The 18,520-nt window shown below is 44.1% G+C and overlaps 1 protein-coding gene across 1 annotated transcript in view; it reads right to left on the reverse strand.

Moving 5' to 3' along the window:
- Window positions 1-233: 233 nt before the first annotated feature.
- The window catches only part of adamts5 (ADAM metallopeptidase with thrombospondin type 1 motif, 5 (aggrecanase-2)), a 43,881-nt gene continuing 25,594 nt past the window's right edge, over window positions 234-18,520 (reverse strand). The window contains exons 6-8 of the mRNA XM_072513154.1: window positions 17,030-17,205; window positions 10,459-10,634; window positions 234-7,048 (exon numbers count right to left, since the gene is read on the reverse strand). Of these exons, the coding sequence (XP_072369255.1) occupies window positions 6,490-7,048; window positions 10,459-10,634; window positions 17,030-17,205 (911 nt within the window). The 3' untranslated portion in view covers window positions 234-6,489. The remainder of the gene's footprint in view (window positions 7,049-10,458; window positions 10,635-17,029; window positions 17,206-18,520) is intronic.

Below are 18,520 nucleotides of genomic sequence, written 5' to 3' on the forward strand. Positions count from 1 at the left end.
CTGAGCATATTGGTCTCTTTTAGCAAAATGTAATTACTACTTTGAAAGATTTGTCATTGTTTCTTCCCTTCAACTCCATAAATTAAAATCATTTTCCTTAAAGCAAAGACTTCAGATTTCTTTGTTTTTGAGACAGGCCAGAGGGGGAACAAACGAAACCGCCGAAATAAACTTAAATACTGAAGTAGTCTTTTAAGTTCAACCATTAAACAAGACAACACCAGATATTAAATTGTGAGAATTAAATTGCATTTGGGAATATATAATTTACACACATTAAAAAAGGTGAATTTTAGCATTAGTTACAGAGACAACATAATATCATTACAATACGTTGCAGAATATTACTGATGTGCTTAAAATAGTTGATAAAAAAACCTCCTAGAATAATAGACTGGTTACAGTGCAGAAGGAGGCTATTGGACCTATTGAGTCTGCACCAACTCTCTGAAAGAGTAATTCAGATAGTCCCACTCTCCCGCTCTTTCTCTGTTATCCTGCAAATTTTTGCATTTTTTTTGTTCTAGACATGATTAATATACATTACACAACTGCTACATATTTTGAAACAAGTATTAGAATGCATTTGACATATTGCCTCAGTCAATTGATAGTTTTTCTTAAAAAAAGACAAGCAACTTCCCTCATGAGGAATGCACAGAGCATCTAAATAATTACACGAGGAAAGAGCACAACACAATAGTACACAAAGCAACCAGTGCTGTACATTATGTAAACATACATATTTAAAAAATATACTGAACTTTCACAAGTGGAGTGAAGCATAAATTAAGCAGTTGTACAATAGGACACAACAGCAAATTTTTTTCAAAAAACTTGCACGATTGGTGTTCTCCACATTAAATAACAATAAATTAAACTGTTTCATCAAATTCACACCAGTTGTACAAACATAAATAAATTATTTCAGTGCTGTGCCTTACATTTTTTCATGATTTAAATTTACACTGGAATGTTTTCTCCCTCTTAACGGAGACCCAATTAAAATCTATACATTGTAGAAAAGGATCAACTCTTTGATTCCACTGAACTGACGATGCAGAGTGTGAGTTCTGGTCATTTTGATTCCAAAAATGAATAGGAGTAGGACACATCTTAGATTTTTGAATAATGCCACCCATTGTTTATTTACTGAATCGGGGGACCCCAACCCTGAATCGGGGGACCCCAACCCTGAATCGGGGGACCCCAGCCCCTCCCAGGATCACACAATGGGAAAGCAGAAGGATAACCTCTTGAGGATTATTGGACCTTTGTGGCTCAAGTGTTCCAGGAAAAATGCAATTAGGATCGCAGGTCGACACTCTCTGGATGTTGTTGTTATTGTATCTTCAAACTCTTTCCCTTGGAGAATAGTGTGAAGCAATGGAAGGGTTTGCAGGCTAATTAGCAGCCAGACAGGCTGTGATATGATGCTCCCTTTATGGCTGTAGCCATTCTTTTAACCAGTTGATTTTGTGGTTAATTCTACATCCTCACATCTACTAGTGGTCAGCATCCCACTGATGTCAACAAGATTTTAGAGCTGGTACTTGCTAAGATAGTAATGAAAACTGTTCCGGCTGACTCAGAGAAAGGAATACCACCACTCAGCCAAAGGTTCACTCATTGGCACCCACGGCTATTAAAAGCAAAATACTGCGGATGCTGGGAATCTAGAAATTAAAACAAAGTGCTGGAAAAAACTCAGGACTGGCAACATTTCTGGTGAGAGAAACCGAGTTAATGCTTCGAGTCCAATATGACACTTGCTCCGAACTGGTGATATTAGGCTAGAACTGGTGGCAATGACGGAGGATGATCTTTTGAATATGGAAGCTGGTGGGGTGGAAAATGAGGACAAGGGAAACCTCCTATTGTGGCTCTGGGAGAGAGGGTAAGAGTAGAGGAAGTGCAGGAAATGGGGCAGACATGGTTAAGGATCCTGTCAACCACAGTGGGGGTGAAATTCTTGGTTCAGGAAAAAGGAAGTGACGTGATGGAAGGTAGCATCATCAGATCATTTGTACAGAGAGGGAGAAACTGGGGGAATGTGGATCCACTGGTGTCTCAATTAAGTGGCCATTCAGTATTTATGAATCCGAATGCTGAGTATTTGAATGTTATTAATTTACAGGGCATTAGTGTTTCCAGCAATATTTATTCGATAAGTCAGAAGTGGGAACCCTGGTTGAATTTCCCATATTTATCCCAGGATGGCGGGAGACAAGTTTCTCGTCCAGGGCCGGAATTTATGTTGAATGAATGACTAGCTCGAATTTGCATAAAATAACACGAGAAGACATCAGTTGCACGTCCCAATGTCTTTGCCCTTGCGCAAACATTATGGTGGGTGCACGTGAAAATGTGCCCGCCGACAATTAAGCGGGTATTCAAGCCCATTAAGAAGACAATTATTAGAGATTCTCCGTGGCTTGTGCACTTTTACAGTTGGCAGATGGGCCAATTGGCCAGGCAGCCTTCATGCTTTTGTTTCAGACGTGATCCAAGGCAGATGAAAATGTTTTGGATGAAATAAAGTAAATGAAGCTGTTTGAGGGTTGAGGTGTTATGAGTTCCCCTGTCAATTTCTTGAATTTGAATTGCAGAGAAAGTATATGGCATGTTTTGTGCAAAATTAATTGGAACAATACTACAGCTCCCCGAGGCAGTTCCACATCAGCTGTCTGCCTCCAGGGAGCTCGTTGAAAACTCCCGTCTGCATCCTCACTTCTCTTGGCACCTGCCCTCTTTGTGTCCCCCTGCTCCTCCTCCCCTCCAGTTAATTGGCCAGCCAGCGCACATCACGCCCACTTCCGAGCCTGCGGGTGCACAACAAGCATGAAATCTGGCCCAGGTGATTACCATGCAGACTATAGATATTTAACTAACTGAGCCATATTGTGGGAGATTTCCAATTCAAAATGAATCCCGCCATTGCTGAACAAGTTCTGGCTACTGTACATGAAGACCCTAAAAGCAATGAACTCTGTACACAAACAGCAAATATGGAGGAAGATGAAGTTTAGGTCAACTCATCACTGATACGAGACACTATGGCTTGCTCTATTTAATGTGGTGCTGGGGTTCCTCTGGGAGCAGAGATATGCCTCAGCACCTGAGAAATGTAGACTCCTGTCTTACGTCAAACCACATAGGCCAATGAAGCTTCTGACTAGGTCTGTTTACATGGAAAAAACATTGGTTAACAATTCGATCCAATTGGATAGGGAATAAAGTAAAAGGCATTTGCACATTATAGTTTTCTGAAGCACAGCTCAAGGTTGAAGACTGATCCTGAGAAAACTTTTCTTCTCCTGTATCATACCAAAGTGTGATTTAAGCAAAATTAATTATTTGCAACAATGGCATACACAAAAATCAACTATGATTTGGAAGCGTGCAAGGCCTTCATGCTATGTGGGAGAGTGAGTGAGGTGCAGAGGGGGCGATTGATTCATTTCAACCTTCCAAGAAAATTATCTTTGAGTATCCCATCACTTGAGGCTGGTTACTCAGTCAGGCTCAACCCTATTATAAGTGCCAACATCTCCCCTGCGTAGCCTGGATAAATTGAGATCCATGCTAATATCTCCACTGATATAAGGAAATTCCTTACTCACAGGGCTATATACACATTTGGAAATATTTATCAGGAAGATAATAGAGATAAATATATCAAAAATGCATTACATTTGGGGAAGTTAGGATATTAGAGGGATGGGTTTAATGGACTGAATAGTCTTTTCTAACCCATGCCTGTTTTTATGTTTACAGCTGCTCCACCTGAGATCAACTGGTTCATCATGAGGAACCTTTTAATTTCTATGATTCAATACTACTTTGTGCATTTGGTGTAGTGATTATGTTAGTGGGCTAGTAATCCTAGAGGTTTGGCCTAATAATCCAAATAATAAAATTGAATCTCCCCTTGATTTCTTGCGAATTTAAATTCAGATTTTAAAAAAGATCTACAAATAAAAAGCTGGTATTGGTGCATGTTACCATGAAGGTGTTGGATTTTCCTTTAAACTTAACTATTTACTGAACACATTTCAGGAAAGGAAACTGGCTGCATTTACCCAGGCTAACCTGTGCTTGACTCCAATTCCACACTAACATGGTTGGCTCTCAAGTGGCCTAGCATACCACCCAGCTCTATCAAAATAACAGGAGGCCTTCCACCACCATCTACTTCTTGGGGAAAATAGGGATGGGTTAAAATGTGGCTTTGGCAGCGAAGATCCATCCTGAGAGTTAACATTAACAGAGTCATTTGGAAGTGAGGAAACTCTGAACTAGATCTGGCCCATTCAGAACTGCCCTGGTAGCTGAGATTCAATTAAGATGGGGAGGAAGGAGACTAGGAAAGGCAACACGTTTATTATAAAATTGCACATTCGCCCGCCTGCATATAATTTCTGGTTAGATAGCTTCTGGCATTGGTTTGCCAGTTACCATGGAAATTATAAATAGCTAATCAGAAACACACTGAATGACACCATTGCGGAGCATATGAGATCATTGAGTAAGATCAGCTGTTTTTAAAGCAAAACACCACTTGTCCTTCTTTTAAATCCCTGGAATTGGCAGGTGGACGAGTCAGTAAATCCCATCACATGAATGACCTATTGACCTTCAGAAACTGATCTCCATCAAGTTCAGAGCTGCAAACCACAGATTCTTTGGGACTTGTTTTTTTGTTGTTGTTGTTTCTTTTTGAAGTAGAACTGCCACTTGCCCAGTCTTGAAAATAGACACTGGCTTTTGAGGTGGCTGTAGGAAGATGTAAACTGGACTGGAAAGGTCTGTTCGTTTGAAAATATGTCTTTTATTAGCCACTTGTTGCTGTCTCTCGTGTTGTGGCACCGTTAGTTAATGATGTTGTCAAGGCATTCGACGAAGCATCATTTTGGGCAAAGCAAAAATTAGAACTAAAGCCCTGAACCCATTCCTTTCCTTTGCCCCTTAATCCCGAGTGGCAACCTTAAAATGAAGTTCTGCCTTTTAATTTCTAAGTGCCACACTAGCTATTAATCCCTTATTCCTGCAAGCTCGTGGCATAGTTGATTACACTGTTGAGAAACTATGGCCGGAATCCTCTGAACGTCGGGATTCACCATCTCCGCTGGCAGCGCACCCCTGCCAGCCAGTGGGTTTCGCGGTGGCGCTGGGTGGTTTCAATGGGAAATCCCATTGAAAATCAGCGGGAAGATAGATTCCCGCTGCCAGCAAATGGTGCTCTGCCAAGAAACACCTGGTTGGGGAACCGGAGGATCCTGCCCTATATGTGTACAAAACAAACCATTTTTTCTTTCAAACATAAAAGGTTCTCTCCTCAGTGGTTCCATTTGCTCCACTGCAACATCAGATAAATAGCTTACCAAGAAGAGTATATAATGGTTCACTGGTGTGCAATTTAACTTAGGGATAGCTATTCGCTCAAGTTAACAGTAGTAATTCTAGATGATAATTAATTTTGGATGTTTTACAAAAGCCCTATTTTCTGGAAAAAGCATGAACTTTGGAGAAAAGTCCTGTGCTACAATTTCTACTTTTCGTCATTACAGACAGACATTAGAACGAGGCAGTGCAGTCCTTGATCCATCAAGAGCATAATGTTGGATTATTAATTATATCCTCTTCACCACAGATTTCTAAACAGTGCAGCCATTCTGCCCATCTATTGCATCAAATTTGTTATTACCAAGTAGAATTGTATCACGTTTCATTCAACTATTCATTCCGAGAGTCTGTTAGGAGTGGTTAACTATCTCCTCTAGGTATTGTAGTGAGGAGCACTCGAATGAGATATCGCAATCAATGTGGCACAGGTTCCTCCTAGCGTCCAGACAATGCTGTATGCTCATTGGCACATTTGTTCCTCTTTTCATTCTTGGATACTTAGAATTCCCTCTCCAGCCAGCTGGCTTGTTTTACTGTCATGTGAGCAAGAGTGAGCGAGCGAGACTGCAGCATTCCTTACACCATCTCAACCGAATGCCCAAGAATCAGTCACTGGCTCCAACTGAACGGCCGCGAGAGAACAAGGTAAAACAAATGTGAAAACAGACGGCAGACTTGTGCCGAAGCTGCTGACATCAGATTCCTCGGAGGGATGGATAGATTTGTGGAATCAATGCACCATCTTGTATCCCTGGAAAGGGTGGCTCGACGGATCTCATTTCCGTGTTGCTGAAGGATGCACCTGAGGTAGGCAACATGCAAGATGGTATGATCTTCTAATTCCCATTCTCACTCGTCTGGGGCAATACATCTGAAGCTCTCCCACTGTGGTGCAATACAGATGTGCACTTATGTCCACAAGACATAGTCTGCCCATGCTTCGATTGTCTTCAATTTCACAGCATTGTCTGCTTCATGTCAAGACGTGCTGGCAATCTTTTCCCTCCTTTTCTCCAAGTTAGATTAAAACAAAACACCAAACAAAATGACAAAATAAAAAAGACTCTTAATGGCAACTGTGCATTAACATTTTCTCAGAAAACATTGTTTAAATGCTGATGGTCTTTGGGAGAGGCGGCATCCTTTTGTCAGTTTTCCGTAGCCATTTTTGCACTGAACGGTTCTGGTCTGCCAGCCAGTATCACAGGTTCTGGAACATGACAGCCAGGGTCCTGTTATCCACTTGGGCAGGTTGGATTGTGCCGCCAGAGTCTTGATGGCATTCTCATTGGCCGAGGACACCTGCTTCCTTGGAACAAAATAACTGTAGCGCACGTCAAGTGCTTTCCCAGGGTCAGTGGCAAGAATCTGAATTATCAGTGGCTCCTTCAATGGGCCATGACCCATTGAGTGCATCTGGTCATCCTTCTGGCTCCAGCCACTGTAGTTGAGCATAGTGCCGTTTAGATCAATGATTGTCTCTGAAGTTGAGATCATGTACTTGCCATTGAAGAGATAGTCCCCATTCTTCCGTTTAACCGCCAAATAGGCAGTGAACCTCTGCTGACCCTTCGGCTTGTACTGCCGCACCTTGATATGTGTTGCGCCCGCCGGGATTCTTGTTACCTCTCTGTACCCCACACTGAAGGACCAAAAAAAACGAGGATGAAGTTTGCAATGGAAAAGAGATTACTTTATTGCCAATAGTTTATTATTTCTATGTAATACATATTTATGCAATCTTCCTTGTTTGTTATTTCCCTGTCAAATGTACATGATCTATGTACACCAAGCCTGTTACTCTGAAATATAATCTGAGTCTGCTATTCTCTTACAATCTATATAGTATCTTCCGTCCCCTCTAGAATACATATAGGGTCTGTCCTACAATATGTAAAGGATCCGTTATTCGTCTCACAATAATATTGATGATGTGGAGATGCCGGCGTTGGACTGGGGTGAGCACAATAAGAAGTCTTACAACACCAGGTTAAAGTCCAACAGGTTTGTTTCAAATCACTAGCTTTCAGAGCACTGCTCCTTCCTCAGGTGAATCAGGAAGGAGCAGTGCTCCGAAAGCTAGTGATTTGAAACAAACCTGTTGGTCTTCAACCTGGTGTTGTTAGACTTCTTACAATAATATTGATGGAATTGTGGGGGAGAGGCTTGGACCCAGCTGTTTCGATAATATAATCAAGCTCTACTTTTACACTGTAATTATACAGCAATACAATCTAATGTTGCTTTGGTTTACATTGTTTTGATTGTAGGAACTTCTCAGTCAATGCTATGTCCACAACATGAAATAATGGCATTCATGGTGATATCGTGCGAATGAATGAGGATTTATGGGGTGTGTGAGCCTAAAATTTCCAGCATTCGACAGAACTGCACAAATGCTTACCACTCATACCACTTTAAGGGGTGCATTCACTCATTCAAAACAAAGACCTAGCGCCTCTGTTGAAGTAGTGAACAAGGAATTTCAAACAATGTAAGCTCAATGTAATCTCCATGCAATAGTCGTATTAGATACCTTTCTCGACTGCTGTGAGTGCTGGAATAGCTTTAAAACTATTCCATTTTCTCGTGTGAGTGGACAAATGAAGTTCCAGGAAATACTGTCATTTTCTGTACACATGCAAGATCCTCAGGTTGGTGGCTAAGGCCTCAAGCATTAGTGTCTCACCAAAGAGTGGGAGAGTTAGCTGGCCTGGTGAACTGCACATTGGTGCACTAAACTTGTTGAACGGCTGGTAGCATTTGGCTTTTGAGAGTTTCAGTGGCCCAACATGTGAATGCCTATGAGGCAGAGTGAAACACTAGCTAGGCTGCACATCTGGATCGCATGTTTGTGAACAGAATTTCTAACAACATTAGGCAGATCTTCATTCAGGCGCAGGAGATCATCTCTGCGTCTGTGTCTTGCAAGCCTCTTGGTTTTCAACCTTATGTATCTCAGTGTTACAAAGCTCAGATTGCACCAGAGCATGATGTAACCTTTGATGACCTTATGGCCTCATTAATTGCTATATTTAGATTAAAGATCAGCCTTAAAGGAATTGGATGCTTCAACCAGTTTCTCTGCCATAGTGCAGAGACCCGCCTGAAGCTGCTGCCATTTATTTTTCAAAGCATTCCTCTGAACACTGGAATTTCCTTAAACTCAACCCATAGGAGCTGTCTGTTCCATAAACTCTGCACTGGCCAAAGTGCACCACGCAGAATGTGAGTGCTTAACCCTTCTGTTAACCAGCCTCAATGCTGCAGAGAACAACACCATGGCCTTGAACAATTTAATCAACCAGTGAGGATCACTTCAATGCCTCCAGGATCCCTTAACAGCCTTTAACCCTTTCTCTACTCAGTTCAGTCACAGAGGCCGTCATAGCAGTGCTTTAGTCCCCAAAACTCATTAGGTGCACACCTACACTCTTACTGACCCACTGACTCTGCAGACGCAAATCATTAAGAATGCATCATGTAATTGCTCAGTGTCCCTATCCGATTCATACTGACACTTCGAGGTGTGTTGGCGGTGACCCAGTGACTACTGTTTATGGGTCCACACAGTGAGCTTCAGACTATCAGACTGGAAGAAATATCACAGCTGATATTCTGTCTGCGCCTTCCGCCAGGTGGGCCTCGAGATAGTGATAAGGAGTGGGAATTCTGCTTTTGAAGTCACGATACAGTTATCAGGGATAAGACTTCTCCTTTGGGTTAAACCACAGGAAATTCCAGTGTTTAGGAGAATGTCACGAAAAATTAACTGGTGTCAGGTTCAGCCTGGTCTCCATGCAGCAGACAAATTGGTTGAAGCTCCCCTGCTCAGGTTAAATGGGTTCTCTAGCTGGTAAAATTGTCTCTCCAGCTGAGGTCAGCTAATTCAGCACGGGCTACAAAGTGAACTTGCAGCCTTCTGAACTGTGCAAGTTAATGCCACATCATGTGGTCGGTCCACTTACCCACTAAGTGCCTGAAATGTCGATTAAACAGAGAAATACAACTAGAGAAATGTAGGGTCAATAGGAAACCACAGGGGGCAGGGCTGGAAATATTTGGAGACTGCTGTTGTAAACAGCATTTCCTCTCTTCCTGACAATTACTGCTCATTAACTTATCTTAAATACATTGAAGTACTGGGCTTCCTGCACTTTGGAGTTGTCTGTTCCTTGCTCTTGTCCTTGTTTTATGAGAGTTTGGGGTCCATTGGGGAGTTGAATTGACAGGCCACTTCAGTTACACTTGGCTCCTACTGAATGGCTAACCCGCAGTGGCACCGAGCAGACTTTCAAAGTCCCGTCTTGTTACTGACCCTCCCACTACACTGTGTTTTCCCAGACTGACTCTGAGCCTGGTACATCTTAAATAAAGTGTTGTTTTAAATTTCAAGGGGGTATGTTAACACGTTAGCTTAAAAGTTCTAGGGGAAGAAAAAAGTTGTTATGCACAGAGCACAATTGGAATGTGTGTCTGTGTAGATGTCAGGTAAGGACAGAACCTAGCTTGTTCATATAGCACTCCTATTGTCAAATAATCTACTTGCTAACTGTCAGAGTCTAGACTTATACAAGAAGAACAGTAGCTTGGAAAGGGTATTAGAAATCTGCTGGTGCTCGTGGAACTACACCTAAAGGACCATTAGAACTGAAAGTAGAGCTGAGAAGAAATGTAGGAAAAAAAGAAGAGTGATCGGGCGGGATTCTCCGTCCCACCAGACTTGTTTTCTGGCGCGGTGCACCCCCATCGGCAGCGGGATCCTCTGTCCCGGCAGCCGGTCAATGGGGTTTTCCATTGTGGCCACCCCACACCGTCAGGAAATCCACGGACGTCAATGCACTGCCAGCGAAGCGGAGAATCCCACCCATCATATTTCAATTCCCAGTTCCAACATCCCTCCTGAACATCTATCCCCACTAAATATAGATTTAGAATGATGTCCATTGTGTTAATGCCCCCAGAGGGAAATCTTATATAAGCCGCTATAAAGGCTCATAAAATATCACTGACACTAATTCCACCTAACATCATGTATAGGTTCCCATTTACCTTCTCTTGGTAAAACTTCGAGATACTTTCACACAGGTGGAACTATCTCCCCCGCAGACTCCACATTTGTCATACTGCAGCTTGGAGCCGATTATACCATCACAGCCGGTCCTGATGCAGCGCCCTCGCACACATACTGAATTGCTGTACGGTTGGCATTCCGTTCCGTCTGTTACCTGGGGATCAAAGCGAAATAATACTCAACAAACGAGAAAGGAAGCTTTTCGATTTCTGATCATTCGGGTCACTCTTGCTGATGGTAAGGGCGGATTTTCCGACCCATGCCCTCCACTGGGGTCGTCCAGTTCCACCTAACATCAGTGGACTTTTGTCTGGGCTGCCACATCTTCCAGGGCTGGTCCTGCCATGATAGGCCGGAAAATCCTGGCCCAGATGTTCAAAGTCAATAAATATGGAATAATTAATTCAGGAAACCCGTTGACAACCTGATTGGAAATTGGGAGCTGCCGCACGTGAGCCAGGGTATTCCTGGATAGATAAGAGGATAATGAAATGAAATGAAAATCGCTTATTGTCACAAGTCGGCTTCAATGAAGTTACTGTGAAAAGCCCCTAGTCGCCACATTCCAGCGCCTGTTCGGGGCGGCTGTTACGGGAATTGAACCGTGCTGCTGGCCTGCTTTCAAAGCCAGCGATTTAGCCCTGTGCTAAATAATATGGCGCAAGGTGGAATATGAAGGATTTAGCTTTTAAATCTAGCTCTCGGGCCCTTAGTTAAGATATTATCTCAGCTGATATGCCACATACTGACTGTTGGTCATATAATGTAGCATTACATCTACCATCTACTCTCCTGTAAAGTTCAATGAAAAATAATTCAGCCAAACAAGAAAACCTCTGTACTAGAGCAGCTAGTTGCCAGAATTATGTTCAGCTCCCGTAAAATTTCTGGGCAATCTGTAGAACCTCCAGAGCTGTGAACGTTTACAGATGCTGTTGAGTTGCTAATGTAAAGTTTAGATAAAGAGCCAAGGTCTATTGTGAGGAACAGCACTATGATCGAAAAGAGGAGCGGAAAAGAGCTAAATCACATATTAGTGAGTAGGTGATGCTAAAGTTGGGTTTTAGTTGCCAGCTCAGTGTAATAAAAAGTCTGGGAGAGGGAAGGCGTTTCCCTGGCGAAAATCAAGCAGAGACTTGCCGATTCGTTTTCAATGCGGCGATCGTGGAATAAGAATTTATGAAATAGTTAATGCTCATTTTAACCTGGAGCAGATTCAGCGTAGGTGGGACGAGGCAGGCAGGAGTCCCTCTCAAAGACAAGGGCGGCACGGTGGGACAGTGGTTAGCGCCACTGCTTCACAGTGCCAGCGACCCGGGTTCAATTCCAGCCTAGGGTGACTCTGCGTGGGTTTTCTCAGGGTGCTCTGGTTTCCTCCCACAGTCCAAAGATGTGCAGGTTAGGTGGGTTGGCCATGCTAAATTACCCCTTAGTGTCCAAAAAAGTAAGTTGGGTTATGGGTATAGGGTGGGGGCCTGACCCTAGATAGGGTGCTCTTTCAGGGGGTCGGTGCAGACTCGATGGGCCGAATGGCCTACTTCTGCATTGTAGGGATTCTATGATTCTCAAGGCAGACAGCACTTTATTGAGGCCACACCTGGAGTATCGTGTTCAGTTTTGGTCTCGTTACCTGAGAAAGGACGTACTGGCACTGGAGGGTGTGCAGAGGAGATTCACTAGGTTAATCCCAGAGTTGAGGGGGTTGGACTATGAGGAGAGGTTGAGTAGACTGGGACTGTACTCGTTGGAATTTAGAAAGATGTGAGGGGATCTTATAGAAACATATAAAATTATGAAGGGAATAGATAGGATAGGTAGGGGCAGGTTGTTTCCACTGGCGGGTGAAAGCAGAACTAGGGGGCATAGCCTCAAAATAAAGGGAAGTAGATTTAGGACTGATCTTAAGAGGAACTTCTTCACCCAAAGGGTTGTGAATCTATGGAATTCCTTGCCCAGTGAAGCAGTAGAGGCTCCTTCATTAAATGTTTTTAAGATAAAGATAGATAGTTTTTTGAAGAATAAAGGGATTAAGGGTTATGGTGTTCGGGCCGGAAAGTGGAGCTGAGTCCACAAAAAAAAATCAGCCATGATCTCATTGAATGGCGGAGCAGGCTCGAGGGGCCAGATGGCCTACTCCTGCTCCTAGTTCTTATGTTCTTAAGTTCTTATGTTTACGCAGCCAGAATCCCGGCATTAAAATGAGGACAGAAGTAGACAGTTCAGTAACTCTCCAAGACAATTTTCCTTCCTTACATTTAAGTTGGTTTCTTATTCTCCCCTTTTAGGAACACCCAGATAAACTGGAAATTACTTCTGAGCCACACACATACGGGACCATTCTATCATTTGCCCCCATTTGTATGATACCAACAGCAATAAGCACGGTAGCATTGTGGATAGCAGAATTGCTTCACAGCTCCAGGGTCCCAGGTTCGATTCCGGCTTGGGTCACTGTCTGTGCGGAGTCTGCACGTCCTCCCCGTGTCTGCGTGGGTTTCCTCCGGGTGCTCCGGTTTCCTCCCACAGTCCAAAGATGTGCAGGTTAGGTGAATTGGCCAATGATAAATTGCCCTTAATGTCCAAAATTGCCCTTGGTGTTGGGTGGAGGTGTTGAGTTTGGGTAGGGTGCTCTTTCCAGGAGCCGGTGCAGACTCAATGGGCCGAATGGCCTCCTGCACTGTAAATTCAATGATAATCTATGATTAATCTAGGACAAAGGTTCGGCACAACATAGTGGGCCGAAGGGCCTGTTCTGTGCTGTATTTTCTATGTTCTATGTTCAAAGCTTCATAAAAGCACCGATGCAAAGTACTGATTTTGGGTATCTGACTGGAATTGTGGCTACAGATTAGTGTTTCACATTGAGAGAGGAGGGAATGTGTAAAACCTATCGTCAACAAAATACATGCTAGCCCTCCAGAGAAAGTGCTCAGAAACATGAAGGACGGATTCTCCAGGGCCGCCACGAGCCACAGGATTCCCGATCGCCCGCTGAATCCCGTGTCAGGCCAAAATCAGGATTCGTGCTGGGCATCAAACCAGTCTCCCAGCTCGCCCCGCCGGCCATAGCTGGTTTCCTGATATCCCAGTCGAACTTCCCGCCCCGACCCGGTGGGTCCATGCAAATAGCTCTTTAGATCTGGTTTACATCTCATTTATGACCAGGATGCCCGATTCACTTTCCAACAGGGATGCTCCAGCGCCCCCAGCTGAGAGTCTCGCTTGCGTGAATTGGTGCAAGACTTGAGGAATATGGACCTGGCGGCTTCCAGTCCGAGGGGAATCAAGGTGGCAAGTACCCTCTGAACAACTGTCACCAGGGTGCTAAGGGGGATCCTTCATAGGAGGTCGGGGTTAGCAGGGCTTGTGCTGGGCTGGAGGATCTCATGCTAGGGTCTTTCCTGGGAAGGGGCTCATTTGGCTGCTCTACTCATCTGCAGCCTTTAAACCCTTTAAAAAGTCAGTCAGTATGTAATAAAGTGAAAGTGATCTCATCTGTATCCCTAAACCCTTTAAAAAATGTCAGAATGCCAAGTTTAAATAACTGTGAGATGAAGGTAGAAGTAATCCCTTTTAACTGGTGGGAATCTTTGAAGTGTTTTTTGCACAGTCAATTGCCCTTTAAAGTATAGAAGTCTGTGTGTATGCCTAGAAGGCTGATAGTTCTGTTTACATTAAATTTCATGCCCCATTACCTGCTAAAAGCCTTATGATTGACAGGTCGAGGAAGTTTCAAAGGGAAGATTTGGATTGTTTATTTATATAGCTCTCCAGGGACCCATTAACTCAGGGGAGTAGGTGTTTTCATAACCATAATTATTTTATGAAACTGATTCTTTGTTCTCAAGTACATCCTAGAAAGAGCAGATGCTCCCTCCACACCTGAAAGGTTGACTGCGGGTGGGGGGATGAGAGGGGTTTAAAGGGGAGTTGCTGATGGGGGAGCCTTGGGGAGCTGAAGGGGGGGGGGGTCAGAGGAGAGGGTGCCCTGCCAGTTATCTAGGAGGGGTGGGGGTGGGGGCTTCAGCAGCTTTTTGATAATGGGGCGCCCTGTAAAAATGGTGCTCCAATATCAGAGATGCGAGACCTGTCAGAGAGATTAGGTCCCAACCCTCTCAGGTCCAGCATGGACCCCAGAGAGTCATGGAATGGTAAAGAAAACCCGAATCTGGTAAAACAAATTCCAAGTGCCTTTGCATGGCATGTCGAGGTCGCTCCTAGCACCAGTGAGAATCACTTTGGTTTTCCTGCTGGCCATGGATAGGGGGAATCGCGGCCTGTTGCAATAATACTTTGGATTTTCTAAACGTCTTTGCCAAAGATGCTTTCTTCAATTCGAAGTGCGAAGAGCCAAAATGATCCTGTCATTTTGGCCTCTAGATTGCATGTAACTTCTGTTGTAGAAATATGCTAATTGCCGATCTGTGGGCAACTGTTTGCATTCTGTTTCATCAAAACTCTTCTGATAAGAAGCTCTGGGGAATACTTCAAGATGCTCTTATTTGAATCTGAGGTTTCATTTTGCGAAAAAGAAATTTGGCTTATAAAGATGTCAATGCCAAGGAATGGAAGTCATCCTGAATTTGGAACCCAGCATTAAGATAATTCAGTCTCAGGTTAGCTGTCGCACTCGTCAGATATAAATTCCTTCAACCACAGAAGTGCACTAAATGGAATCTTTATTTTTTTTTCTCTATAAATTTAGAATATCCAATTATTTTTTTTCCAATTAAGGGGCAATTTAATGTGGCCAATCCACCTAACCTGCACATCTTTGGGTTGTGGTGGTGAAACCCATGCAGACACAGCGAGAATGGGCAAACTCCACACGGACAGTAACCCAGGGCCGGGATTCAAACCCGGGTCCTCAGCGCCGCAGTCCCAGTGCTATCCACTGCGCCACATGTAAATGGCATCTTTATAAAACAGATTTGCAATTATATCTTCCGCTATATATTTTAACTCCCAGCCACAGAGCAATTTCATTTCCATTTCCAAAAGAGCAGGTTGAGAGAGGATTTGGTTGAAGTGTTCAAAATCATGAGGGTTTCTAAGGGAATAAATAGGGAGAAACTGCTCCCATTGGCAGAAGGGTTGACCATTAGAGGGCACCGATTTAAAATGACTGGTAAAACAAACAACGGCAACATGGGGACGAATTGGATACACTGTGAATGGTTAGGAATGCAACGCCTGAGAGTTTGGCAGAGGCAGATTCAATCATAGTTCTCCAAAGGGAATTGGATAATTGCCAGAAGAAAAAAGAAAATGTAGGACTGTGGGGGAAGGGCTGGGAAATGGGACTGGCCTATTTCTATGCTGTAACCATTCTCGGGTTCTTCTATGAGTTTCATCTGTGGCATGCGTGGAATTTCTGTGCATGACTGCCACTTAGAATCAAATCATGGGCTGGGATTGGGCTGAGACCATTCCAAACTCACTTCATGAACATAAGAAGTAGGAGTAGGCCATTCTGCCCCTTGAGCTGAATCCGCCATTCAATAAAATGACAGTTGACCAATTATGGCCTTCAGTCCATTTTCCTGCCTGCCCCACATAAAACTTGGCTGGGATTTTCCAGCTGTTCTCGCTGTTGGGATATTCTGATTCCGCCGACAGCGAACCCCCACCACAGGTTTCCTGGCAGCGGGGGGGATGGGGTGCATAGAATGGGAAAGCCCGTTGACAGCAGTGGGATCGGGCTACTTCCGCAGACATGAAACACGCTGCGGGGAGTGTGGACAATCCCACCCCTCAACTCTCTAGTAGATCAAAAGTCTGTCTAACTCAGCCTTGAATGTATTCAATGATCCAGCCCTCACTGCTCTCTGGAGTAGGGAATTCCAAAGGTTAAGAACCCTTTGACAGAAGAAATTCCTCCTCATCTTCTTAAATAGAAAACCGTTCCCTCTCATTCTAGTGTCTCCCCACGAGGGATTGCTTGGGATTCCGTCAGCAGTCAGAAGAGGCTCAATCCACCATTTTGGGCTGAAGCCTGTTTGCATACCAACCCAATGAACCACCCTGTACCAATAAAGGTGAGCCAACAAATGGACACAGAGGTCTAGAAATTGGTTCATTCCGGCCTACTGATGTAACAATCCCAGTGCTGAATGGGTAGCCTGAGAGATACCTAATACAGGGTCTAGGGCCACAGTTATATGAGAGTGGTGAGCTAAGAGGTGGCTTCTGAGCATCCCATAGGCAGCCAAAGAGGATCAAAGAGGATTCAAATTTTGAGTAGCTGCATTGCCAGCAGTGGCCTTCAGGTAGAATCTGGAAGGAAGGGGAAAGTAACAGGGGTGTGGAAGGAAGGGCAGATCCGGGGTTATCCGTGGTCTCAGACACTGAAGTGGAGCCTGGAGAAGCGCTTCTAAATTCAGGTAATTGCTTTTAAAATGACCTTTGTGCTGCTAAAATTGAGGCACATCCTTTTTGAAGCTGCCTCCAGATCTGACGTTCATGTGAAGCTGCTTCTTGTGCATAGACATGAACACTCTGAACATTCTGACAACAGAATGGATAGTCTCTCATGATCCAAACCATTACCTTGTGAGAAAACACAACATAATATCCAGTTCCTTTTGCTCGACAGGTCAATTTACACACATCTGCAGGGATCACGCCAGCATACTTCGGAACCCATTCCACAAATGTTTTGACTCCTTTGGGATCGGTCTGATATCCGTTCCGTGCCTCGCACTGTTCATGTCGAAAAGATTTGCCTATTTGAATTCAAGATTTAAAAAAAGAATCAATGCATTGGATTTATTGGCTGTTCTTCATCACTACGGAGTAGTTCATCCTTAAATATAGGCAGAACACACACTCATCAAGTGTTTTTCACACACTGCAACTGCAACCAAAATGAGTGTGAGAGAAATGACTAGTGTAACAGTAGGCACCAGTTGAGTAAGAATGAAAAGTTACACCATGGAAATAATAAAGAAGGTTTTCCCCTCGGTCTCCCCATTTAGCCTAACTGCGCCATCCAATGATTGGCTCATGCCCTGTTTGCTTCTTCCTCCTGCCTACTATTAGGCTCACCACTTAATCTTACCTCCATCCTTTCCAATATAGGCATCTCCCAGCTGGAGCCATTCCTCCAATATTGGATTCACTCACTACTTACTCTTGTTCCATCCTCTGCCAAGAGTTTTCTCACCTAACCGTACTCCAATATTCCAATTCCTAACTTGCCTCCTAGCCTTATTCCAGCCTTCCTAATAATAACAATAATCTTTATTATTGTCACAAGTAGTTTTATGTCAACACTGCAATGAAGTTACTGTGAAAATCCCCTCGTTGTCACACTCCGGCGCCTGTTCGGGTACACTGAGGGAGAATTCAGAATGTCCAATTCACCTAACAGCATGTCTTTCGGAACCTGTGGGCGGGCAGCACGGTAGCACAGTGGTTAGCACAGTTGCTTCACAGCACCAGGGTCCCAGGTTCGATTCCCGGCTTGGGTCACTGTCTGTGCGGAGTCTGCACGTTCTCCCCGTGTCTGCGTGGGTTTCCTCCGGGTGCTCCGGTTTCCTCCCACAGTCCAAAGATGTGCGGGTTATGTGAATTGGCCATGCTAAATTGCCCTTAGTGTCCAAAAAGGTCAAGTGGGGTTACTGGCTTGCAGGGATAGGGTGGAGGTGTGGGCTTGGGTAGGGTGCTCTTTCCAAGGGCCGGTGCAGACTCGATGGGCTGAATGGCGTCCTTCAGCAATGTAAGTTCTATGATTCCGAACTGGAGTACCCGGAGGAAACCCACGCAGACATGGGGAGAACGTGCAGACTCCGCACAGACATTGACCCAAGCCGAGAATCGAACCTGGGATCCTGGCGCTGTGAAGCAACAGTGCTACCGTGCCGCCCTCTCTCATATTGTTGTCCTCTCTTCTGCGACCTTCAAAGAGCCCCGAATATTGAGATTCTCCTAACTGCCTTCTCTCTGACGATGGTTTCTCCACCTAACCTTTCATTCAATATTGCACTTTCTAACCTATTCCCCAAGCCTCTCCAATAATTGAGTCTTCTCTGTACTTTT

Source organism: Scyliorhinus torazame, chromosome 8, assembly GCF_047496885.1.
Source record: "Scyliorhinus torazame isolate Kashiwa2021f chromosome 8, sScyTor2.1, whole genome shotgun sequence".
NCBI lineage: Eukaryota > Metazoa > Chordata > Chondrichthyes > Carcharhiniformes > Scyliorhinidae > Scyliorhinus > Scyliorhinus torazame.